This window comes from Phyllobates terribilis, unplaced genomic scaffold (assembly GCF_046119375.1).
Source record: "Phyllobates terribilis strain yellow unplaced genomic scaffold, ASM4611937v1 Scaffold_4__5_contigs__length_816908805, whole genome shotgun sequence".
NCBI classification, from domain to species: Eukaryota; Metazoa; Chordata; class Amphibia; order Anura; family Dendrobatidae; genus Phyllobates; species Phyllobates terribilis.
Genome location: NW_027362764.1, coordinates 804,629,009 through 804,654,961, shown reverse-complemented (window position 1 = coordinate 804,654,961; position 25,953 = coordinate 804,629,009). Strand labels below are relative to the sequence as shown.

General features: G+C 50.1%; 5 protein-coding genes across 5 annotated transcripts; all 5 read left to right on the top strand.

Moving 5' to 3' along the window:
* Positions 1 to 539: 539 nt before the first annotated feature.
* LOC141264594 (histone H2A type 1-like) lies at positions 540 to 997 on the top strand. Its single transcript, XM_073676868.1, has one exon. The coding sequence runs from the start codon at positions 581 to 583 to the stop codon at positions 965 to 967; it is 387 nt and encodes a 128-aa protein (XP_073532969.1). The 5' UTR covers positions 540 to 580; the 3' UTR covers positions 968 to 997.
* Positions 998 to 2,598: 1,601 nt separating this feature from the next.
* Positions 2,599 to 2,948, top strand: LOC141264593 (histone H4). Its single transcript, XM_073676867.1, has one exon. The coding sequence runs from the start codon at positions 2,615 to 2,617 to the stop codon at positions 2,924 to 2,926; it is 312 nt and encodes a 103-aa protein (XP_073532968.1). The 5' UTR covers positions 2,599 to 2,614; the 3' UTR covers positions 2,927 to 2,948.
* A 2,225-nt stretch (positions 2,949 to 5,173) lies between these two features.
* LOC141264592 (histone H3) lies at positions 5,174 to 5,616 on the top strand. The gene has a single exon (XM_073676866.1). The coding sequence runs from the start codon at positions 5,197 to 5,199 to the stop codon at positions 5,605 to 5,607; it is 411 nt and encodes a 136-aa protein (XP_073532967.1). The 5' UTR covers positions 5,174 to 5,196; the 3' UTR covers positions 5,608 to 5,616.
* Positions 5,617 to 14,257: 8,641 nt separating this feature from the next.
* Positions 14,258 to 14,946, top strand: LOC141264590 (histone H1.10-like). The gene has a single exon (XM_073676865.1). The coding sequence runs from the start codon at positions 14,297 to 14,299 to the stop codon at positions 14,936 to 14,938; it is 642 nt and encodes a 213-aa protein (XP_073532966.1). The 5' UTR covers positions 14,258 to 14,296; the 3' UTR covers positions 14,939 to 14,946.
* A 7,847-nt stretch (positions 14,947 to 22,793) lies between these two features.
* LOC141264589 (histone H4-like) lies at positions 22,794 to 23,105 on the top strand. Its single transcript, XM_073676864.1, has one exon. The coding sequence runs from the start codon at positions 22,794 to 22,796 to the stop codon at positions 23,103 to 23,105; it is 312 nt and encodes a 103-aa protein (XP_073532965.1).
* Positions 23,106 to 25,953: the final 2,848 nt, after the last annotated feature.

The window sequence follows — 25,953 nt, the reverse complement described above, 5'->3', positions numbered from 1 at the left end:
CTGACATTGGTCCACCGACCACCTACAATCCCCACACCCTCCGATCTGTGCAGCACCTGCGAGATAAAGCTGCTGCGGAGCTCGTCCTTTCTGCTCCCACCACTAAAGCCATTGTACGGGTATGGGGCCACCGCTGCTGGGAGCACAGAGCGAGGATTCCGGCCTCATCTTCTTCTCCGAGTCACATATCCTTTCTCTCCTTCATGGATTCCAGCATTGGGATTTATCGCAGCAGATCGGGGAGCGATGTATGTAACAATAATGGGCAGCTCCATCCCCGAGAAGAGGAAACCTGTCTGATCTACAAAGTGACATACAAAAATCCATAACTACATCAATCTGTCTGATAAGAACAAACGTTTTCTATTGGGTGACAAACCCATGTGACCATTGAAACTGTACTAAGCTCCGCCCCCTGCAGCTCATTGGTGTTTCCCCAAGTCTCTTCTCCATTGGCAGCTTCAGATTCATCCAATGACAGGAGAGGAGGGCGGGGCAAGCGACTTATAAAAAGCAGCGGAGCACGTTCTTGTGATCGCACTATTTTCTGCCTTTGGGTTTATTTGCATTGATCGTCACCATGTCTGGACGCGGCAAACAAGGAGGCAAAGCCCGGGCTAAGGCCAAGACCCGCTCATCCCGGGCAGGACTGCAGTTCCCGGTGGGCCGTGTGCACAGACTACTCCGCAAGGGCCACTATGCCCAGAGGGTGGGCGCCGGCGCTCCGGTCTATCTGGCCGCTGTGCTGGAGTATCTGACCGCTGAGATTCTGGAATTGGCCGGTAATGCCGCCCGGGACAACAAGAAGACCCGCATCATCCCCCGGCACCTGCAGCTGGCGGTGCGCAATGACGAGGAGCTGAACAGGCTGCTGGGTGGGGTGACCATCGCCCAGGGGGGCGTCCTGCCCAACATCCAGGCCGTGCTGCTGCCCAAGAAGACCGAGAGCAGCAAGAAAAGCAAGTGAGCGCTGCAGCCGATCTCCTCAATCCACACAACCAAAGGCTCTTCTAAGAGCCACCCACACCGTCCCCACAAGAGCCGGCGCCGCTGATCTCAGGGGAGAGGATATGGGGGAAGGAAAAGGTGAGGACCTTATGAAAGGGGGAGGAATAGGGGGCTTTATTGGTGGAAGTGAGAAACAATATGGGGGGAGGTGTATGAAGGCAACACAGGGGAAGAAGTGAGGGGAAAGCATTGGGAAGTGTGAATGGTAGGAGTGTAAAAGAACACTAATGTGTGAGAACTGTAGAAAGTCATACCCAAAAATTATAGACCTCACTTTAGAGAGAATGTGAATAAAACTTGACTTATTTTTAGCAAGGATTAAAATAACCCAGGTGATATTGCTGTGCAGCATTTCTTATGGATTCCTCTATGGGATCTCACTCTCCTAAAGCGAATATATCTCCTACCTAGATTGCTGTCTGCAGTCCACTAGCTAGGATAGCTTTTCTAACGACAATTATAGATGTCAGTTGCAAGAACACTAGAGCTGATCAAGAGTTCACTCCAAGCCTCCCCGACATGTTTTGTCCAAGGCTGGCTTCATCAGAGGACTGAGGTGATGAATGAGGAGTCACAAACAGCAGGGGTTATACCCACTGTGCCAAGTACTAATAGCAGGGGTTATACCCACTGTGCCAAGCACTAATAGCAGGGGTTATACCCACTGTGCCAAGCACTAATAGCAGGGGTTATACAGACTGTGCCAAGCACTAATAGCAGGGGTTATACCCACTGTGCCAAGCACTAATAGCAGGGGTTATACCCACTGTGCCAAGCACTAATAGCAGGGGTTATACCCACTGTGCCAAGCACTAATAGCAGGGGTTATACCCACTGTGCCAAGCACTAATAGCAGGGGTTATACCCACTGTGCCAAGCACTAATAGCAGGGGTTATACCCACTGTGCCAAGCACTAATAGCAGGGGTTATACCCACTGTGCCAAGCACTAATAGCAGGGGTTATACCCACTGTGCCAAGCACTAATAGGGATTATACCCACTGCGCCAAGCACTAATAGCAGGGATTATACCCACTGCGCCAAGCACTAATAGCAGGGATTATACCCACTGTGCCAAGCACTACTAGCAAGGATTAGACCCACTGTGCCAAGCACTAATGGCAGGTATTATACCCACTGTACCAAGAACTAATGGCAGGGATTATACCCACTGTGCCAAGCACTAATAGCAGGGATTATATCCACTTTCTCACTGATTTCCCTCTGATGTCACACACCCTTTGCTCTCCAGGCCGGTGGAGGCGTCTGATCGATGATGATCTCCCAGAGATTGATCTATTTCCAGCCTGGATCTCCCGCTGTCATTATTGGAGCAGGCAGGATCTCCAGTCTCCGAGCAGCCGCGGCGCCGAGATGAGGAGAGAAGCGGGAAAATTACAGCACAATGAGCGGGAAATTCAAAATCACCAACTGTTCTGTGTGCAGCCAATCAGAGAGAAGGGGAGGGACTTCAAATGCAAATTTCGTATCAAATTACGCCTCGGAAATGCGTCATCTCTGCTGTTCTCGCTCCGGTCCGCAAAACCTCTACAAAAGAAAGGGCTCCGCGCTTATCAGTCATTGTGTTCTGCTGACTACAGAGAAGATGTCTGGTCGCGGTAAAGGAGGGAAAGGTCTCGGGAAGGGCGGCGCCAAGCGGCACAGGAAGGTACTGCGTGATAACATCCAGGGCATCACCAAGCCTGCCATCCGCCGTCTCGCTCGCAGGGGAGGCGTCAAGCGCATCTCCGGCCTCATCTATGAGGAGACTCGCGGCGTCCTGAAAGTCTTCCTGGAGAACGTGATCCGTGACGCCGTCACCTACACCGAGCACGCCAAGAGGAAGACCGTCACCGCCATGGACGTGGTGTACGCGCTCAAGCGCCAGGGCCGCACTCTCTACGGCTTCGGAGGTTAATTGTGTTCTCCGCTCCATCCTCACCCCCCAAAGGCTCTTATCAGAGCCGCCCACATGTACAGTGGAGAAGCTGTGATTCCTGCTGCGGGGCCGGGGGTTGTGTCCTGTGCTCTGATGATTGCGGTAATGAGGGGAACTATCTGCAGGACAGAGAAACAGAAGCCCCCACCCTGAGCTCCCGGGATCCGTCACATCAGTGACCGGGGAGAGAAGGGACGAGTGCTCGGTGATGAGCAGATCGGGGGATGTGTAAGTGATCGGTGACCGATGTCGCAGCTGTGAGGGCTGAGGATCTGACCGGATCACTGGCTGCAGAATGAGGCATGAAGTGCAGTGAGGGTCTGCGCTGTGATCAGGGGAGAGATCTGGAGACATAAGACCCTGTACAGATTGGGGTCTGATCTCCCCTGTGTGGAGTGAGATCGGCCACTGATCACTATACACGAGCAGATCGACCGAGATCCGCAGCACTGGCGACGCGTGTTACATGGATGAGGACAAAGCGAGGAGGAGTGAGCGGGAAGTTCAAATTCTGGGCTCAGCCAATCATCATTGAGCATCAGGTCACGGCTCCGCCCACAGGAGACGCCGGTGTTAACCATTTCTTGCCGCCGTTCTCCATGATCGGTGATTTCCTAATTCCCCAGTGATCGGAGCCTGACGTTTGCTCTGGGGAGAAATACACACCCGATCGTCCTACCGGGCGGAACATCCCCTGCAGTCACCGATCACAGGACAGATGAGCACCCGGCTGTGCGGACCAGAGAGGATACTGATGACGCGGATCAGGGGCGTGTATGTTACCGGTTACGCGTTCATCTCCTTCTCTCTGATTGGTCGGTCACAGAGCAGTTAGTGATTTAGAATTTCCCGCTCATTGTAACATTTGTTTTTTTATTTTTTAAATATATATTTGAAAAAGAAAAGATATATATTTATATATATACACAATATATACACACAGCACGATATCGGGATATACCGCACTATATGGGGGTATACATATACAGCACTATATGGGGGTATACATATATATACTGCATCTATCCGCTAAATCTAATACATAATTTCAGTGAACACAGATAAAGATGAACAGGTCTGTGATGGGAGGATTGTATCCAGCGACTACACCGGATGACATTCCTAAAATCTCCTTAGTTTGGCTCATACTGTATTATGCAGTGGATTTTATGGTCGCATTCTGTGAGGAAAACCTTCACCGAATGCGACACGTGTGCATCCGCGATTTTAGAGCGAATTCTCATTTCCCTGCATTATTGTCAGAGTACAGACATCTGAGTGACCTTGTAGACCAGAAATCATAAGAAAACCTGTAACTAAGAAATTGCAAAACGAAGTCAGAATTCTCCAACATCAGCTTCTTTATTCACCTTTATTCAAAGTTCTGCATTTCTCACAGCTGAGGGAAGCGCTGGCGCTGATCATGGAGCCCTGGGGATAGTATTGATGATTTATCAGCTCAGCCCAGATGATGAGAATAAACGATCCTCCTCCTCAGCACATGAGGAAGGAGAGAGCAGGGAGGAGAGATCAGGTCCGTCTCCAGTGTCTGCTCACCCTCCATCCCCCACTGCAGCAGCCAGTAATCTGCAGGAGAAGCGACAACCTGAGCAGCAGCAGAGGCTGACGGACCCGAGCTGAGATCGCAGGATGGAGCGGACGTCAATATATATTTACACTGGTCCTTTGTATCTCAGCTGCCGGTGATCGCTCTGAGAACAATGCGCCGATCTCTACATCATACACTTCCATGGTAGTTTCCGGGCTCATTGAATGTTCCCCAGGTGACGATTGTCCTGGTCAGAACAGATGTCAACGCTGCAGACGATCGCAGTTAGCAGAGCAGGTTGTTCTATACACATTCCTGCTGCTCTGTACAGGGGAGAGGGGGCGGCGCAGTGTTCCGGGGTCTGCCGCAGTCTGCACTGATATCAGGGGACGTCATGTCGCAGAGCTCTGCGGGGGGAGGGGTCGCTCCATGTGTGATCTATAGAAACCAGTGCAGCCCGGAGTGTAGAGCGATGATGGGGAGATCTGTACAGCGCCGTGTACGGGACATGGAGACTCAGGGAGCGGAAGTGTGTCATGTGGCCAGGTAGTCGGTCACTATTGGCGGCTCAATACTGTACGCAGAAGCCAATGGATGTAGGGGGTGTGGCTTACAGGAGCCAATGAGGATGCGCACACGAGCATAAATACCCTGCTCCCGCCGCTCCGCTCATCACTTCTGTATCCGTCTATACAGCGCTATGGCCAGAACCAAGCAGACCGCCCGTAAATCCACCGGAGGGAAAGCTCCCCGCAAGCAGCTGGCCACTAAAGCCGCAAGGAAGAGCGCTCCTGCCACTGGCGGAGTGAAGAAGCCGCATCGCTACCGGCCAGGAACAGTCGCTCTCCGGGAGATCCGCCGCTACCAGAAGTCCACCGAGCTGCTGATCCGTAAGCTTCCCTTCCAGCGCCTGGTGAGGGAGATCGCCCAGGACTTCAAGACCGATCTGCGCTTCCAGAGCTCGGCGGTGATGGCGCTGCAGGAGGCCAGCGAGGCTTATCTGGTGGGGCTGTTCGAGGACACCAACCTGTGCGCCATCCACGCCAAGAGGGTCACCATCATGCCCAAAGACATACAGCTGGCCCGCAGGATCCGCGGGGAGAGAGCTTAGATCTGCCCGGGCCCCGAGGACAACACAAAGGCTCTTTTCAGAGCCACCAAATCCTCCAAGACGAGCTGAGAACTCTCATGATTAACCGCCATTCTGCTCCTCTGTCCGTATCCTCCGCGCACTTACTATCTGTATAATTATAGGGGATCTAGTAGTGAGTGAACTATATTGTGAAAAGTGCAATAAGCAGAGGAATAACGTCACATCCATCACGTGATCAGTAATAGAAGCCGCACCTGTGTGACCAGAGCAGCGCGATGCGTCCTGTGCACTGCCGGGGCTGGGGGAGAGAAGGCGGAAACTTGTGGTCGGGGATTGGTCGGTTCCTGTGGGCGGAGCTTTACTCCAATGTTTCCTTCTCATTCACTGATCAGTTGGTGGATTTGAATTTCCCGCTCAGTCGCTGCTCGCGCTCCAGTGGATCATTACAGTTCGTTGGAAAACCAAAGAGTACAGGCGAGAGAGACACAACTCCAATCCAGCAGAGGCAGGGGAACACTGAAAGTTTTGGGAGAGTTTTCTCATACCCTCCCATCGCACAGGCCCTGAGGTGCGGGGTACTCTCACAAGGAGTGCAAAGTTTGGGAAGATGGTGAGGGAGTACCTTGCCGACCGTACCAACGTCCTCCGTGATTCCTCTGTGCCTTATTATTGGTTTTCCAAGCTGGATATGTGGAATGAACTGGCTCTCTACGCCTTGGAGGTCCTGCCCGGCCGCCAGCGTTTTATCAGAGCGGGTTTTTAGTGCCGCCAGTCGAATTATAACTGATAAGTGCATCCGCCTGTCAACTGAAAATGCTGACAGGCTGACTCTTATAAAAATGAACAAGGGCTGGATTCGGCCAGACTTCTCAACACCACCGAATGATAGTGACGCGCCCCTGGGCCTGAGTCGCGCAGCGTTGCGCACGCGGGAGCCTACCCAGAGCCGGATCTGATAGGGGTAGTAGTCTCGTGGCGGTGACCCGGTCCGTGCCCAGGGAGTCAAGCTGAGTGGCAGAGTTTAGCAGAAGATGGTACGGTGTTCGACTACGCCACCCGTTGAATGCGGCTATGAGGCCGCCGCTGCAGGGCAGACCGCTGAGGCCGGTGGTACGATTGTGCAGCGTAGATGGTATAACCCCCAACGGGAGGGGTATGGCCTCAGGGCAGCCGACGTGTTTGAAGGGGAATAGCATGCAGGTAGCAGGAACCACTCAGAGACGGTGCGGTGTAGTTCAGGGTCTTTACTGATGACAAAGGTAGACCCTCCCGGAGTACTGGCTAGCGATCGGGGCCTGGTCAGTCCGTGAGCAGATGGGATCTCCCCTAGCCAGGCGGAGTTGTAGGCCTCCCCAACTAACTGTACTCTTCTGGCTACCTTGCTAGAGGCGGGTAAAAGTAGCCCACGTCCCTGAGTGTACCGTGTGGTGCTCACCCGTATGGCCGGTGACTCGGGGCCTTCTGGTAGCTTCCGCTCCACGACGGCGGTGCTGGTCCCTTGCGTGTGACCGTGCCTTCGGGTTTCTTGGCCAGAGGACCTGAAATCCCCTGCCGGTCGGTTTCTGCTGCTGGGTAAGGATTAGTCCCCACAGCCTCAGACTCCGGGTCCGGTGAGAACTCTTCAATCAGGGCGAGCTCTACAGCTTCCAGCCCCTGACTCCTTTTAGCACTGCTCCCACTGAGCTCCTGATCTTTCTTTCCTATAGCTGCTCCTCTCCAGACCAGACTATGTCTCTGTCTGGGACTCCTCTTCTCCTCTTTTCTCCCTAACCCTGCCTCAGCCCCAGTTTATATAGGGGAAGTTCTTCCCCTCCCAGGACTGGGCAGGAGGTGTGGTATGCTTAGGATTCCTGACCAGGAGACCGCCCACCTGCTCACAGACGTAATATGGCTATTACTGTGGAAACCAGACCCCTGGGGTGCCACAATAGCAGCGTAACAAAAACTCAAATATCTTTGTTTGGGGAGGTCTAACTTTTCCCATGCACCTCTGTCTTCACACTCACACATGGGTATACAGGTCCTAATTTTGTCTATTTGCTCTTTTCCTCCTCATTCTTCGCATCCTCCATCACCATATCACCACCATATGTAGCATATCAACATATCTACGTTTCTTGTAAAGTGCATTGGAGTTCCTCCGAATTTTTGGCAGCCATTGCTTCACTGTATAGCCATACACTATGGGAGATCCACTTCCTAATAAGGGGAACATTGTTTATAGGAAGCTCTTTGACCTCTGTCTCATGCAAGGGGCATTGGAGTTTCTCCATAATTTTGTCAGTCACTAAATAGGCAAACAGTATAGGAGATCCTCTCCTTTCTAATTGTCGTTACTGTGGCCCTACTCTGTGTCTTTAAATTGTTTGTGGGACTTTTACCAAATTTTGGCAACCATTGGACTCACTGCATACCCTATAACTGAATAGCAGACCCTCTCCTTTCTAATGGGAACATGTCCTACCTTGTTACTGTGGCCCTGCTATGTGTGTCTTTAAATTGTTAGTGGTGTTTTTGCCAAATTTTTGCAGCCCTTGCAGTCACAGCATGGGCATTACCACTATAGGAGACCCGCTTCTTTATAATGGGAACATTTTTTTTACTGAGACCCTCCTCTATGTCTCTTCAAAGGGGTATTGGGTTGCATCCGAATTTTTGGCAGCCATTGCTTCACTGTATAGCCATACACTATGGGAGATCCACTTCCTAATAAGGGGAACATTGTTTATAGGAAGCTCTTTGACCTCTGTCTCATGCAAGGGGCATTGGAGTTTCTCCATAATTTTGTCAGTCACTAAATAGGCAAACAGTATGGGAGATCCACTCCTTTCTAATTGTCGTTACTGTGGCCCTACTCTGTGTCTTTAAGCCCCGCGAATGGTTTGCACGTTAATGACCGGGCCAATTTTTACAATTCTGACCACTGTCACTTTATGAGGTAATTACTCTGGAACGCTTCAACGGATCCCCCTGATTCTGAGATTGTTTTTCGTGACATATTGTACTTCATGATTGTGGAAAAATTTCTTCGATATCACTTGCGTTTATCTGTGAAAAAAAACGGAAATTTGGCAAAAATTTTGCAATTTTCAAAATTAGAATTTTTAAGCCCTGAAATCAGAGCGATATGTCACACAAAAGAGTTAATAAATAACATTTCCCACATGTCTACTTTACATCAGCACAATTTTGGAACCCAAATTTTTTTTTGTTAGGGAGCTATAAGGGTTAAAAGTTGACCAGCGATTTCTCATTTTTCCAACAAAATTTACAAAACCATTTTTTTAGGGACCACATCACATTTGAAGTCACTTGGAGAGGTCTTTTTGACAGAAAATACCCAAAAGTGACACCATTCTAAAAACTGCACCCCTCAAGGTGCTCAAAACCACATTCAAGAACTTTATTAACCCTTCAGGTGCTTCACAGGAATTTTTTGAATGTGGAAGAAAAAAATGAACGTTTAACTTTTTTCACAAAAATGTTACTTTAGACCCAATTTTTTTTATTTTCACAGGGGTAACAAGAAAAAATGGACCCCAAAATTTGTTGTGCAATTTCCCCTGGGCACGCAGATACCCAATATTTGGGGAAAAAACACTGTTTGGGCGCACGGCAGGGCTCGGAAGGGAAGGAGCGCCATTTGACTTTTTGATTGTAAAATTTGCTTGAATAATTAGCGGACGCCATGTTGTGTTTGGAGAGCCCCTGTGTGCACAAACTTTGGAGCTCCCCCACAAGTGACCCCATTTTGGAAACTAGACCCCCCAAGGCACCTTTATAGATGCATAGTGAGCACTTGGAACCCCCAGGTGCTTCACAAATTGATTCGTAAAAATGAAAAAGTGAAAAAAAAAACACTTTTTCATTTTTATGAATCAATTTGTGAAACACCTGGGGTTCCAAGTGCTCACTGTGCATCTAGATAGGTGCCTTGGGGGGTCTAGTTTCCAAAATGGGGTCACTTGTGGGGGAGCTCCAATGTTTAGCCACACAGGGACTCTCCAAATGCAACATGATATCCGCTAACAAATTGAGCCGACAATTTGTTAGCGGATATCATGTTGCATTTGGAGAGTCCCTGTGTGCCCAAACATTGGAGCTCCCCCACAAGTGACCCCATTTTGGAAACTAGACCCCCCAAGGCACCTATCTAGATTCATAGTGAGCACTTGGAACCCCAGGTGCTTCATAAATTGATTCATAAAAATGAAAAAGTGTTTTTTTTTCACTTTTTCATTTTTACGAATCAATTTGTGAAGCACCTGGGGGTTCCAAGTGCTCACTATGCATCTAGATAGGTGCCTTGGGGGGTCTAGTTTCCAAAATGGGGTCACTTGTGGGGGAGCTCCAATGTTTGGGCACACAGGGACTCTCTAAATGCAACATGGTATCCGCTAACAAAATGAATGGAAAATCGGGTCAAATTGTTAGCGGACACCACATTGCGTTTGGAGAGCCCCTCTGTGCCCAAACTTTGGAGCTCCCCCACAAGTGACCCCATTTTGGAAACTAGACCCCCCAAGGCACCTTTCTAGATGCATAGTGAGCACTTGGAGCCCCCAGGTGCTTCACAAATTGATTCGTAAAAATGAAAAAGTGAAAAAAAAAACACTTTTTCATTTTTATGAATCAATTTGTGAAACACCTGGGGTTCCAAGTGCTCACTATGCATCTAGATAGGTGCCTTGGGGGGTCTAGTTTCCAAAATGGGGTCACTTGTGGGGGAGCTCCAATGTTTGGCCACACAGGGACTCTCCAAATGCAACATGATATCCGCTAACAAATTGAGCCGACAATTTGTTAGCGGATATCATGTTGCATTTGGAGAGTCCCTGTGTGCCCAAACATTGGAGCTCCCCCACAAGTGACCCCATTTTGGAAACTAGACCCCCCCAAGGCACCTATCTAGATTCATAGTGAGCACTTGGAACCCCAGGTGCTTCACAAATTGATTCATAAAAATGAAAAAGTGTTTTTTTTTCATTTTTACGAATCAATTTGTGAAGCACCTGGGGGTTCAAAGTGCTCACTATGCATCTAGATAGGTGCCTTGGGGGGTCTAGTTTCCAAAATGGGGTCACTTGTGGGGGAGCTCCAATGTTTAGGCACACAGGAGCTCTCCAAACGCAACATGGCGTCCGCTAACAATTTGAGCCGATTTTCCATTCAATTTGTTAGCGGACACCATGTCGCGTTTGGAGAGCCCGTGATGTGCCTAAACAGTGGAGCTCCCCCACAAGTGTCCCCATTTTGGAAACTATACCCCTCAAGGATTTTATTAAGGTGTATAGTGAACATTTTGAACCCAGAGGTACGGCACAGAATTTGTTTACATTAGGTCATCATATTGAATAAGTTGTCATTATTCTTGAGCACAAGTGCTCGCTACTTGAGTTTGCATCGGGTTCTCAGGTATGCACCATGTACAGCGTGTGCTCGAGTGACATGCTCGAGTCCCTGCTCCGCATGTTTCACGGTTATTAGACACCCAAAAAAAACATGCGGGGATCGCTCGTGCATTGCAGGCAATCCACGTAAAGTTTTTTGGCCGCGAAGCATATGGGGCAGAGACTCGAGCATGTCACTCAAATACCCACGATACTCAATGCATACCAGAGCACCCGATGCAAACTCAAGTAGCGAGCACTTGCTCTCAACACTAGTCACCATATCGTCATCTTTTTTTCTTACTTTTGAAAAAAATCCCAACCCCAGCCCTAACCCTAGCACAACCCTAGCCCTAACCCTAGCACAACCCTAGCCCCAAACCCAGCCCTAACCCTAGCCCAATCCTAACCCAAGAGTTTATTTTTGACGCTGTTCCTTGTGCGGTATAAGTGATTAGACGACTTTATTCTTCGGGTCGGTGTGATTACAGCAATGCCAGAATCATATGGGGTTTTTATGACTGACAGCTGTCACACACTAAAAGACGCATTTTTTGTAAAATCTAGTTTTTGCATCGCCATATTTTGAGAGCTATAATTTTTCCAGATTTTGGCAGACAGTCATGTGACGGCTCGTTTTTTGCGGGATGACTTGACGTTGTTATTGGTGCCATTTTCAGGCACGTGACATTTTTTGATCGCTTTCTATTCCGATTTTTGGGAGGCAGAATAAACAAAAACCAACAATTCAGGAATTGTTTTATTTTTTTTTTTTTTAATTCTGTTCCGCGTGTGGTAAAATTGATGAGGTAGCTTTATTCTTCGGGTCAGTACGTTTACAGCGGTACCACATTTGTATTATTTTTCTATGTTTTGGCGCTTATACACAATAAAAGCTATTTTATAGAAAAAAATATTTTTTAGCATCGCTTTATTCTGAGAGCTATAACTTTTTTATTTTTCGGCTGATGGAGATGTATGGTGGCTTGTTTTTTGCGGGACGAGATGACGTTTTCAGCGGTATCATTTTTATCTATATGCGTCTTTTTGATCGCGTGTTATTCCACTTTTTGTTTGGCGGTATGGTGATAAAGCATTGTTTTTTGCTTCGTTTTTTTTTTTTTTACCGTGTTCACTGAAGGGGTTAACTAGTGGGACAGTTTTATAGGTCAGGTTGTTCCGGACGCGGCGATACCAAATATGTGTACTTTTATTGTTTTTTTTTTTATAATAATATTTATTGATGGGTACATTATATTTTTATTTTTGGTGTATTATTTTTTTATAATATTTCTGCACATTTTTTTTTTTTTTTCCATTTTCACACAGTTTATACACTTTATTACTTTGTCCCACTCTGGGACTTTCACTTTTTTTTTTCTGATCGCCTGTATGGCACAGGAATGAAGCACCACCCCTATGCCATGAAGGCTGTCAGAAGTGCACAGTGTGAAGACTGCTTGGAGATGCACTCGGCATGCCCAAGCAATCTTCCTGCTCTCTGGTGACCCGGATGTTGTCATGACGACATCGGGTCGTCATGGCAACACCCGGGAAGCCTTTGCAGACTGCGCTGGAAGCCGGAAGAGGAGGTGAGTATCGCCGATCACCTCCCCTTGCCCCCGCAATGCCGCGATCGACTTCGATCGCAGCATCGCGGGGGTTAATGTGCTGGGAGCGGTGCAGTACCGCTCCCTGCACATAGTACCGGGTGTCAGCTGTGACAATCAGCTGACACCCGGCGGCGATCGCGCCCGCACAGCCTGTGTGCGCGCGCGATCGCGATGACGTACTAATACGGGTCTGGCTCTTAAGTCCCAGGGCACAGACGCGTATTAGTACGTCAGATGTTATTAAGGGGTTAAATTGTGGGACTTTTAATGGGAAGATGTCCTACCTTGTTACTGTGGCCCTGCTCTGTGTGTCTTTAAATTGTTAGTGGTGTTTTTGCCAAATTTTTGCAGCCCTTGCAGTCACAGCGTGGGCATTACCACTATAGGAGACCCGCTTCTTTATAATGGGAACATTTTTTTTACTGAGACCCTCCTCTATGTCTCTTCAAAGGGGTATTGGGTTGCATCCGAATTTTTGGCAGCCCTTGCAATCACTGTATACGCAATAACAGTATAGGAGACCCACTTGTTAATAATGGGAACAACAAAGCATAGCCGGCTGATGGCTCTCTAAAAATAGAGAGGGCCGACTGCTGGCCTTTTAAGAATAGTAAGGGCCGCCTGATGGCCTTATAAAAATAGGCTTTGTGACTTTCAGAGTCTAGCACTGCACACGCTAGATTTATATATATAACAGGAGAGGAACTGCAGGGAGAGGAGCCGCCTGTGTCCCCAATACACTGCACACACTGAATATATATATATATATATATATATATATATATATATATATATATATATATATATATATATACACAGTACAAACCAAAAGTTTGGACACACCTTCTCATTTAAAGATTTTTCTGTATTTTCATGACTATGAAAATTGTACATTCACACTCAAGGCATCAAAACTATGAATTACCACATGTGGAATTATATACTTAACAAAAAAAGTGTGAAACAACTGAAAATATGTCTTATATTCTAGGTTCTTCACAGTAGCCACCTTTTGCTTTGATGACTGCTTTGCATTCTCTTTAAATGATAAGGTGTGTACTGTATATAACAGGAGAGGAGCTGCAGGGAGCGGAGCCGCCTGTGTCCCCCATACACTGCACACACTGGATATATATAACAGGAGAGGAGCTGCAGGGAGCGGAGCCGCCGTCTGTGTCTCCTTCCGGCCTCTCAGCAGATCCAGGTCGTCCTCACATCGTACAATCAGCTTCCTGCACGATACAGATCGGGGTACAGATCCCGGTGATGGTGACCGGTGCCGGGAATAGAAGGGACGAGCTCCCGCAGCGGTTTTATCTCTGTAGATACACAGTGAGGTGCAGCCCGGGAGGACTATGGGGAGATCCCGGCTCCTCCGGCTCCTTCCTGCCTCCTCCTCCGCCAGTGACGGCTGTAGACATGTAGGGGAGATGTCAGGGAGGAGGAGGACACGGAGGAAGCGCGCTCTGCTGCCCGGTCCTGGCCGGTAATGGGCTCTTATCCTTGGCAGGGAAGCACAAGGGAGAGCGGAGCTTCACTCGGCTCAGACAATAGGGGGCGGGGCCTGTGTCCAGTGTCAGCCAATAGAAGCTCAGGAGGAGGCAGCCAATCAGTGCGCAGTGTGACTATATATAAGAGGCGCCTCCAGCTCCGTCCTCAGTGTTTTTCTTCCAGGAGATTCTTGTGTCTGTTCCTCATCACACGATGGCAGAGACCGCGCCAGCCGCCGCTCCTCCTCCCGCCGAACCGGCCGCCAAAGCCAAGAAGCAGCCGAAGAAATCCGCCGCAGGGGGCGCCAAGAAGAGCAAGAAACCCTCCGGTCCCAGCGTGTCCGAGCTGATCGTCAAAGCCGTGTCCGCCTCTAAGGAGCGCAGCGGGGTGTCTCTGGCCGCCCTGAAGAAGGCTCTGGCTGCCGGCGGGTACGATGTGGAGAAGAACAACAGCCGCCTGAAGCTGGCCGTCAGGTCTCTGGTCACCAAGGGCGCCCTGCTCCAGGTGAAGGGCAGCGGCGCCTCCGGCTCCTTCAAGCTGAATAAGAAGCAGGAGACTAAAGACAAACCGGCCAAGAAGCAGCCAGCGCCTGCGGCCAAGCCCAAGAAACTCGCGGCCAAATCCCCAAAGAAACTCAAGAAGGCTCCGACCGCGTCCAAGAAAAGCCCGAAAAAGACCAAGAAGCCCGCAGCAGCCGCGGCAAAGAAGGCAGCCAAGAGCCCCAAGAAGCCGAAGCCCGCTCCGAAGCCCAAGAAAGTGACTAAAAGCCCGGCTAAGAAGGCGGCCAAACCCAAAGCTGCCAAGAGTCCAGCTAAGAAGGCTACTAAAGCCAAGAAGCCCGCGGCCAAGAAATAATCCAAAGCCGTCCTGTTATTACACCACAAAGGCTCTTATCAGAGCCACCACCTTGTCCCTGCAGAGCTGTATGATCAGTGTCACCACCTTGTCCCTGCAGAGCTGTATGATCAGTGTCACCACCTTGTCCCTGCAGAGCTGTATGGTCAGTGTCACCACCTTGACCCTGCAGAGCTGTATGGTCAGTGTCACCACCTTGACCCTGCAGAGCTGTATGGTCAGTGTCACCACCTTGACCCTGCAGAGCTGTATGGTCAGTGTCACCACCTTGTCCCTGCAGAGCTGTATGATCAGTGTCACCACCTTGTCCCTGCAGAGCTGTATGATCAGTGTCACCACCTTGTCCCTGCAGAGCTGTATGATCAGTGTCACCACCTTGTCCCTGCAGAGCTGTATGATCAGTGTCACCACCTTGTCCCTGCAGAGCTGTATGATCAGTGCCACCACCTTGTCCCTGCAGAGCTGTATGATCAGTGCCATCACCTTGTCCCTGCAGAGCTGTATGATCAGTGCCACCGCCTTGTTCCCGGCAGATATTATAGTGTGTACAGGGAGCTGCTTCAGGGTCATTAGTTATTGGAGGGAAGGGGCCGATGTCCTGCAGAAATCTTATTTCTTACATCCTGATCAATCACCGCTTGTAACCCGCGTCTGTAATAGTGAAAGGGGAGTGTGAGGCTTTTCTATGTTTCGACTGATCGAGGAGCCGCTGTACAGCTCCGTGTGCCGGGTATATAGACATACAGTGACATCGGCGGCTCCTGCTGTAGAAGCCGCATGTAGACATGGTGTGATCGTGTCTGTATAGAATAGAGCTGTCAGCGCTCATCTGCTGCTTCCTCCGCACAATCATCCTCAGGAGCTTTGGTGAGTTTCAGCTTCCCGCTCAGTCACTCTCCGCTTCTCACGCTCTTTCTCTTCACGCGGTGTCAGGACGAGCGGTTCTCGTGCGGTTATTACCGGTCACTGTACATGGAGCGGGATCTCTGTATACGAGGGTCGTGTCATCTCCGCGTAATGAGCGGGAGAGCCGCTCCGGCCCCGGGGAGGAGAGGTGTCCGGTGTAGTCGGCAGATCACATCCCCCGATCACAGAAGCGTTCACCTTCATCTATTATCATAGATTATATGAGGGACGATCTGTGTAATCGGCAGAGCATTGCTGGCGGCACTAGGACCCAACGCCCAGGTCACTGATGGACAGGGTGGAGAATCCGGGCAGGTAACGGAGGGTGGGAGTCAGCCGTGTGGACGGGGGTGACGGCTCTGTGCTCCCGTATGTAATCATAGGACAGCCAGGGGTTAATGATAAAGCCGCAGTGTCTGCACCAGAGCCAGGAGCGGAGGGAACTGCCGGGAAGGGGTTAATGTACCTGGAAGTGAGGGGGGGTATTGTCTGCAGAGCGATGAGCAGATCATCCTGTTTGGTGATAGATGAATGATGGGGGTGATGCTCCATGTGCTGCAGGATGGGAGAAGCCACCACAATATAGGAGCTCGGAGATCAGTGGCTGCCAGTACCCCCATATAGTGCTGTACGTCCTGATACCCCCATATAGTGCTGTACGTCCTGATACCCCCACATACTGCTGTACGTCCTGATACCCCCACATACTGCTGTACGTCCTGATACCCCCACATACTGCTGTACGTCCTGATACCCCCACATACTGCTGTACGTCCTGATACCCCCACATACTGCTGTACGTCCTGATACCCCCACATAGTGCTGTACGTCCTGATACCCCCACATAGTGCAGTACGTCCTGATACCCCCACATAGTGCTGTACGTCCTGATACCCCCACATAGTGCTGTACGTCCTGATACCCCCACATAGTGCTGTACGTCCTGATACCCCCACATAGTGCTGTACGTCCTGATACCCCCACATACTGCTGTACGTCCTGATACCCCCACATAGTGCTGTACGTCCTGATACCCCCACATACTGCTGTACGTCCTGATACCCCCACATACTGCTGTACGTCCTGATACCCCCACATACTGCTGTACGTCCTGATACCCCCACATACTGCTGTACGTCCTGATACCCCCACATACTGCTGTACGTCCTGATACCCCCACATAGTGCTGTACGTCCTGATACCCCCACATAGTGCAGTACGTCCTGATACCCCCACATAGTGCTGTACGTCCTGATACCCCCACATAGTGCTGTACGTCCTGATACCCCCACATACTGCTGTACGTCCTGATACCCCCACATACTGCTGTACGTCCTGATACCCCCACATACTGCTGTACGTCCTGATACCCCCACATACTGCTGTACGTCCTGATACCCCCACATACTGCTGTACGTCCTGATACCCCCACATACTGCTGTATGTCCTGATACCCCCACATAGTGCTGTACGTCCTGATACCCCCACATAGTGCTGTACGTCCTGATACCCCCACATAGTGCTGTACGTCCTGATACCCCCACATACTGCTGTACGTCTTGATACCCCCACATACTGCTGTACGTCCTGATACTGGTGGCCTTCTCTACTCAAGGACGTTGCGAATTTCGTCACGGCTTGTTCCTCTTGTGCCCGTAACAAAGTTCCCAGACGTCTTCCAGCCGGCCGTCTCCTGCCTCTTCCCGTACCTTCCGCTCCGTGGCCACACATTGCTATGGACTTTATTACTGATCTTCCTGTTTCTGCCGGTTGTACAGTCATTTGGTTGGTCGCTGACCGCTTTTCTAAAATGGCCCACTTCATCCCTCTGCCTGGTCTCCCGTCCGCATCTGTGCTGGCTAAGGACTTCATCCATCACATCTTTCATCTCCACGGCCCACCCCTCCACATTGTGTCTGATCGAGGGGTCCAGTTCACTGCGTGCTTTTGGAGAGCTACGTGTAAGCTGCTGGATGTCTCCTTGGATTTCTCCTCTGCTTATCATCCTCAGTCCAATGGTCAAGTGGAACGTATCAACCAGGTCCTTACCAGCTTTCTCCAGCATTTCGTCAACACTCACCATAACCACTGGGTTGAGCTCCTACAATGGGCCTAGTTCTCCTATAACAACCATGAGAGTGAGTCTTCTTCCAAATCCCTGTTCTTTGTGGTCTACGGACAACACCCCTGGATTCCTTTTCCCGTCTCCGCTTCTGTGGACAATCCTGCCGCGGAGTCTCTGGTCAGCGAATTTTCTACTATTTGGGAAGACACTAGATCCGCACTTCTTCAGTCCTCTGAGCGGATGAAGAGACATGCTGATAAGAGACGTCTGGATCCACCTCAATTCGGTCCGGGAGACATGGTCTGGCTCTCCTCCAAACATGTTCGGCTCAAAATACCATCGTATAAGTTGGGTCCGCGGTTCATCGGCCCGTTTGAGGTTCTCAAGCAATTCAATCCTGTGGCTTACAAACTCAAACTCCCGGCCACCTTACGGATTCCCAACTCCTTCCACGTATCTCTCCTCAAAGCAGTTGTTCTTAATTCTTTTTCTGACGATCCAGGTACCTCCCCAGCTCCAGTCTCCGCTGAGGACGTCTATGAGGTAGAGAACATTTTGGCCCGGAGGAGAAGTCTTGGGAACCCAGGGAGAACATCCATGCCCCTCTTCTCCTTAAAGAATTTCTTGCTGGCTTGAAAAAGAGGGGGTGTAAAGGGAGGGGTACTGTAGCATCGGCATCTCTGCCCCCTGCTAGGCTGAGATGTCGTCCCCCTTAGCGCTGCAGTCCTGCTCTGGCATCTTCCGGCCTCCCTGCAGCTGCTGCTGGTGCACGCAGCTTCCCAGGCTCTGTGCTTGGAATGCGTGCTCCCTCCCTCTTAAAGGGGCCGCGCGTGCCGTCCTAAAAAGTCCCCGGCCAATGGCCGGAGGACTTTCACTATAGAAGGCACCTCCTCCAATATGGAGGTGCCCGTGCAAGGTTGTTGCTTTTTGATACTTTCTTTGCTTCAGCCCTTAGGTCCTCTGCAAGTCAATCCTGTCCGCCAGTCTAATCTTCAGTCCAGTCCGCCAGCCTGACTACTCTCCAGCCCGACAGTCTGTCTACAGTCCTGTCCGCCAGTCTGACTATGGGCTCTGCCCGCCTGCTTACCTGGAAGCACCCACCTGCTTACCTGCCGTGCCAGCCTGCATTACCTGGAAGCACCCGCCTGTTACCTGCCGTGCCAGCCTGCATTACCTGGAAGCACCTGCCTGTTACCTGCCGTGCTCACCAGCCTGCATTACCTGGAAGCACCCGCCTGTTACCTGCCGTGCTCACCAGCCTGAATTACCTGGAAGCACCTGCCCGTTACCTGCCGTGCTCACCAGCCTGCATTACCTGGAAGCACCCGCCTGTTACCTGCCGTGCTCACCAGCCTGCATTACCAGGAAGCACCTGCCCGTTACCTGCCGTGCTCACCAGCCTGCATTACCTGGAAGCACCTGCCTGTTACCTGCCGTGCTCACCAGCCTGCATTACCAGGAAGCACCTGCCAGCTATCTGTTGTGCCAGGTTTATTGCAAGCAGTTCCCAATCGCCAGTTGAGTAATTGCGTTCTGGAGCACAGAGGATCTTAGAAAAGAAACTGCAAATCACCTTGCGGCTGTATGAGGTCTTCTGGTTAAGAATGGCTCCTGCCCCTGAGGAAGAAGCGTCCACCTCCAGATAGAACTGCTTATTAATGTCTGGATCATGCAGCACAGGAGCAGAGGAGAAAGCCTGCTTTAAAGATGCAAAGGCACTTTTTATATTTGCCGTGTCTCGCCCAGGGGGATATAGGGGACTCGGTACCCGGGCCTTTTACCTTGTTTAGGATGTCACGGCAGTCGGCTCCCGGGCCCGTACTCTGGGGTCACTCTTAAAAAGGGGTTTTGTTAACAGTTTGTCTCGTGACGCCACCTGTGGCTTCTGGTAATGGTTACCAGCGCTGCTGCAGCTGGGATGTTTCTGCTCCCCACAGGCGGAGCGGGCCCCTGGGGCAGGGTTGATGGAAGGGATGCAGGTGAGAGATGGTCCGGTCAGGTCAAGGGGAATGATGGACACACACACAGGGGATTCGCTTCAGTACATTTACTGGTGTAGACGGCAGGTACGGTCCAGGGTACTTAATAGGAAGGGTGCACTTCTGGACTCTCCCCAGAGAGCGGGTATAAGGTCTCCTGATCCGTTTCTTCCTCTCAATCTGAAGCTTCTGACCAGCCTGGAACTTGGCCTAGCTTCTGTACTCTTTCACTCTCCTAACCTGTATGTTTGGTGGTAAGAACTTTCTTCTGGCTACCACTATCCCTGGACGCTGGGACCTTCGTGTTTCCTAGTTCTTTAGATAATTGTAGCTTCAGGTTCGCAATGACGAGGAGCTGAACAGGCTTATGGGTGGGGTGACCATCACCCAGGGGGGCGTCCTGCCCAACATCCAGGCCGTGCTGCTGCCCAAGAAGACCGAGAGCAGCAAGAAAAGCAAGTGAGCGCTGCAGCCGATCTCCTCAATCCACACAACCAAAGGCTCTTCTAAGAGCCACCCACACCGTCCCCACAAGAGCCGGCGCCGCTGATCTCGGGGGAGAGGATATGGGGGGAAGGAAAAAGTGAGGACCTTATGAAAGGGGGAGGCATAGGGGGCTTTATTGGTGGAAGTGAGAAACAATATGGGGGGAGGTGTATGAAGGTAACACAGGGGAAGAAGTGAGGGGAAAGCATTGGGAAGTGTGAAAGAATAGTAGGAGTGTAAAAGGACAGAGTAACGTGTGAGAACTAGAAAGTCATACCCAAAAGTTATAGACCCGACTATAGACAGAATGTGATTAAAACTTCACTCATTTTTAACAAGGATTAAAATAACCCAGGTGATATTGCTGTGTAGCGTTTCTTTGGGATTCCTCTATGGGATATCGCTCTCCTAAAGCGAATATATCTGCTACCTAGATTGCTGTCTGCAGTCCACTAGCTAGGATAGCTTTTCTAACGACAATTATAGATGTCAGTTGCAAGAACATCACAGCTGATCAAGAGTTCACTCCAAGCCTCCCCGACATGTTTTGTCCAAGGCTGGCTTCATCAGAGGACTGAGGTGATGAATGAGGAGTCACAAACAGCAGGGGTTATACCCACTGTGCCAAGCATTAATAGGGATTATATCCACTGTGCCAAGCATTAATAGCGGGGATTATACCCACTGTGCCAAGCATTAATAGCGGGGATTATACCCACTGTACCAACCACTAATAGCAGGGATTATACCCACTGCGCCAAGCACTGATAGGGATTATACCCACTGCGCCAAGCACAAATAGCAGGGGTTATACCCACTGTGCCAAGCACTAATAGGGATTATACCCACTGCGCCAAGCAGTAATAGCAGGGGTTATACCCACTGTGCCGAGCACTAATAGGGATTATACCCACTGCGCCAAGCACTAATAGCAGGGGTTATACCCACTGCGCCAAGCACTAATAGCAGGGTTATACCCACTGTGCCAAGCACTAATAGGGGTTATACCTGCTGCGCCAAGCACTAATAGCAGGGATTATACCCACTGTACCAAGCACTAATAGCAGGGATTATACCCACTGTGCCAAGCACTAATAGCAGGGATTATGCCCACTGTGCCAAGCACTAATAGCAGGGATTATGCCCACTGTGCCAAGCACTAATAGGGATTATACCCACGGTACCAAGCACAAATAGCAGGGATTATACCCACTGTACCAAGCACAAATAGCAGGGATTATACCCACTGTACCAAGCACAAATAGCAGGGATTATACCCACTGTACCAAGCACTAATAGCAGGGATTATACCCACTGTGCCAAGCACTAATAGCAGGGATTATACCCACTGTGCCAAGAACTAATAGGGATTATACCCACTGTACCAAGCACTAATAGCAGGGATTATGCCCACTGTGCCAAGCACTAATAGCAGGGATTATACCCACGGTGCCAAGCACTAATAGCAGGGATTATACCCACTGTACCAAGCACTAATAGCAGGGATTATACCCACTGCGCCAAGCACTAATAGCAGGGATTATACCCACTGTGCCAAGCACTAATATCAGGGATTATATCCACTGTGCCAAGCACTAATAGCAGGGATTAAACCCACTGTGCCAAGCACTAATAGCAGGGATTATACCCACTGTGCCAAGAACTAATAGGGATTATACCCACTGTACCAAGCACTAATAGCAGGGATTATGCCCACTGTGCCAAGCACTAATAGCAGGGATTATACCCACGGTGCCAAGCACTAATAGCAGGGATTATACCCACTGTACCAAGCACTAATAGCAGGGATTATACCCACTGCGCCAAGCACTAATAGCAGGGATTATACCCACTGTGCCAAGCACTAATATCAGGGGTTATATCCACTGCGCCAAGCACTAATAGCAGGGATTATACCCACTGTGCCAAGCACTAATAGCAGGGATTATACCCACTGTGCCAAGCACTAATAGCAGGGACTATACCCACTGTGCCCAGCACTAATAGCAGGGGTTATACCCACTTTCTCACTGATTTTCCTCTGATGTCACACACCCTTTGCTCTCCAGGCCGGTGGAGGCGTCTGATCGATGATCTCCCAGAGATTAATCTATTTCCAGCCTGGATCTCCCGCTGTCATTATTGGAGCAGGCAGGATCTCCAGTCTCCGAGCAGCAGCGGCGCCGAGATGAGGAGAGAAGCGGGAAAATTACAGCACAATGAGCGGGAAATTCAAAATCACCAACTGTTCTGTGTGCAGCCAATCAGAGAGAATGGGAGGGACTTCAAATGCAAATTTTGTATCAAATTACGCCTCGGAAATGCGTCATCTCTGCGGTTCTCGCTCCGGTCCGCAAAACCTCTACAAAAGGAAAGGGCTCTGCGCTGATCTCTCAGTCGGTGGAAGATTTCTTGAATGATGTCTGGTTGCGGTAAAGGAGGGAAAGGTCTCGGGAAGGGCGGCGCCAAGCGGCACAGGAAGGTACTGCGTGATAACATCCAGGGCATCACCAAGCCTGCCATCCGCCGTCTCGCTCGCAGGGGAGGCGTCAAGCGCATCTCCGGCCTCATCTATGAGGAGACTCGCGGCGTCCTGAAAGTCTTCCTGGAGAACGTGATCCGTGACGCCGTCACCTACACCGAGCACGCCAAGAGGAAGGCCGTCACCGCCATGGACGTGGTGTACGCGCTCAAGCGCCAGGGCCGCACTCTCTACGGCTTCGGAGGTTAATTGTGTTCTCCGCTCCATCCTCACCCCCCACATGTACAATGGAGAAGCTGTGATTCCTGCTGCGGGGCCGGGGGTTGTGTCCTGTGCTCTGATGATTGCGGTAATGAGGGGAAATATCTGCAGGACAGAGAAACAGAAGCCCCCACCCTGAGCTCCCGGGATCCGTCACATCAGTGACCGGGGAGAGAAGGGGCGAGTGCTTGGTGATGAGCAGATCGGGGGATGTGTAAGTGATCGGTGACCGATGTCGCAGCTGTGAGGGCTGAGGATCTGACCGGATCACTGGCTGCAGAATGAGGCATGAAGTACAGTGAGGGTCTGCGCTGTGATCAGGGGAGAATTCTGGATCTGGAGACCTAAGACCCTGTACAGATTGGGGTCTGATCTCCCCTGTGTGGAGTGAGATCGGCCACTGATCACTATACACAAGCAGATCGCCCGAGATCCGCAGCACTGACGCCGCGTGTTACATGGATGAGGACAAAGCGAGGGAGGAGTGAGCGGGAAGTTCAAATTCTGGGCTCAGCCAATCATTGAGCATCAGGTCACGGCTCCGCCCACAGGAGACGCCGGTGTTAACCATTTCTTGCCGCCGTTCTCCATAATCGGTGATTTCCTAATTCCTCAGTGACAGGAGCCTGACGTTTGCTCTGGGGATAAATACACACCCGATCGTCCTACCGGGCGGAACATCCCCTGCAGTCACCGAGCACAGGACAGATGAGCACCCGGCTGTGCGGACCAGAGAGGAGACGGATGACGCGGACAGGGGCGTGTATGTTACCGGTTACACGTTCATCTCCTTCTCTCTGATTGGTCGGTCACAGAGCAATTAGTGATTTAGAATTTCCCGCTCATTGTAACATTTCTGTTTGTTTAATTTTTTAAATATATATTGGATAAAAATGATATATATTTATATATATACACAATATATACACACAGCACTATATTGGGATGTCGGGATATACCGCACTATATAGGGGTATACATATATATACAGCACTATATGGGGGTATACATATATATACAGCATCTATCCGCTAAATCTAATACATAATTTCAGTGAACACAGATAAAGATGAACAGGTCTGTGATGGGAGGATTGTATCCAGCGACTACACCGGATGACATTCCTAAAATCTCCTTAGTTCACCAAACATGAAAACATTCACCAAATGCGACAGATGATGAGAGAATAAATGATCCTCCTCCTCAGCACATGAGGAAGGAGGGAACATGAAGGAGAGAGCAGGAAGGAGGGAGCAGGAAAATAGTCTGGTGTAGGCCCGAGAAATACAAGTGTGGTTTTGTAGCTCCACGGGTCATATCTCTGTATTATCCTGCTTTTTTGCATTTTTTGCCGTAAAGAAAAACTGTAGTGTCTCCTGATTGTTCAGACACAAATATATCTGTTGAAAATAGTCTGGTGTAGGCCCGAGAAATACAAGTGTGGTTTTGTAGTTCCACGGTTCAAACCTCTGTATTATCCACTTTTGGGCCAGTTTTACCTAAAAAAAAACAGTTTGAGTGTGTTGCTCACTTTTCAGCCGCAAATATATCTATTTAAAATTTTCTGGTATACCACAGTGAACAATAACTGTGGTTTTGCCATTCCACGGTAAAAAATCTCTATTATTCAGCTTTTGGTATTTTTTCCGTAAAGAAAAACAGTAATAGTTTCTCCCTGATTGTTCAGATTGTTTAAAAGAGTCGGGTGTAGGTCAGAGAAATAGAACTGTGGTTTTCCTCTTCCACGGCTCTAATCTACTTTTTATTACCCTTTTTCCATTGATAGTGCGAGTATTAGCTATTTTATTTCCTTTACAATGGGCAAGGCGCGTGGCAAGGGACGTGGAACTGGACGTTCTGGTGATGGTGTGTGCAGAGGACGGGGCCGTGGTCAAGGTGAAAATGTGCCACAACCAACAGCCACATCTTCTCGCTCCCACTTCTTGACTGAATTACTTGGGAAGCACAGAACAACACCAGTATTGCGAACTGATCAGTGTGAACAGGTTATTAATTGGATAGCAGATAATACTTCCAGTTACTTGGGCACCACCACCTCCGGTCTGTCTTCCACACGGTCAACTTTTAGTAGCCGTGAGTCTCTACCGCATACTCCTCCTCACCCTGATGCTCCTTCCTCCCACCATGCCGAGTGTCGTCAGACAGCAACTGATGCCACACTTGGACACTCTGAAAAGCTGTTCACTGGTCCATTTCCAGATTTGTGCCCCTCGCCTGCTCCGCTTGAAGTGGTGGAAGAGGAGATCCCATGTAGCGATGCCCAAATATTTGAACAGCCACGGCCACAGGAAGTCGACGTTGGCAATCTGTCACAAGAGGTGGACGATGACGAGACACAATTGCCAGGAAGTGAGGAAGAGGATCGTGGTGCGCAAGTGGAAGAGGAGGAAGTGGTGGATGATCTAGTAACTGACCCAACGTGGCAGGAGGACATGCAGAGCGAGGCCAGCAGCACACAGGATGAGGGAGGCTGAGTACCCCAACAGGCAGGAAGAAGCAGTGTGGTGGCCACACACAGAAGGCGGGCAACAGTTCCCCATAACACCAACACGAGGGATGTTGCCAGTACAACAGGTAGGTCTTCCAGAGTCTGGAATTTTTTTAAAGACTCTGCTGATAACCCCAAAAAGGCTATTTGTACCACCATGCCAGCATCAGCAGGGGTGACAAAACTACCAGCCTGACCACCACCAGCATGATCAGGCACATGTCAGCAAAGCACCCGACTTTGTTGGGCGAACCCCAGGGTCCACGACCAGTGTCAGCGGGTGTCACCACTGCTTCTACCGCTGTTGTGCGTGCAATAGAACCCCCT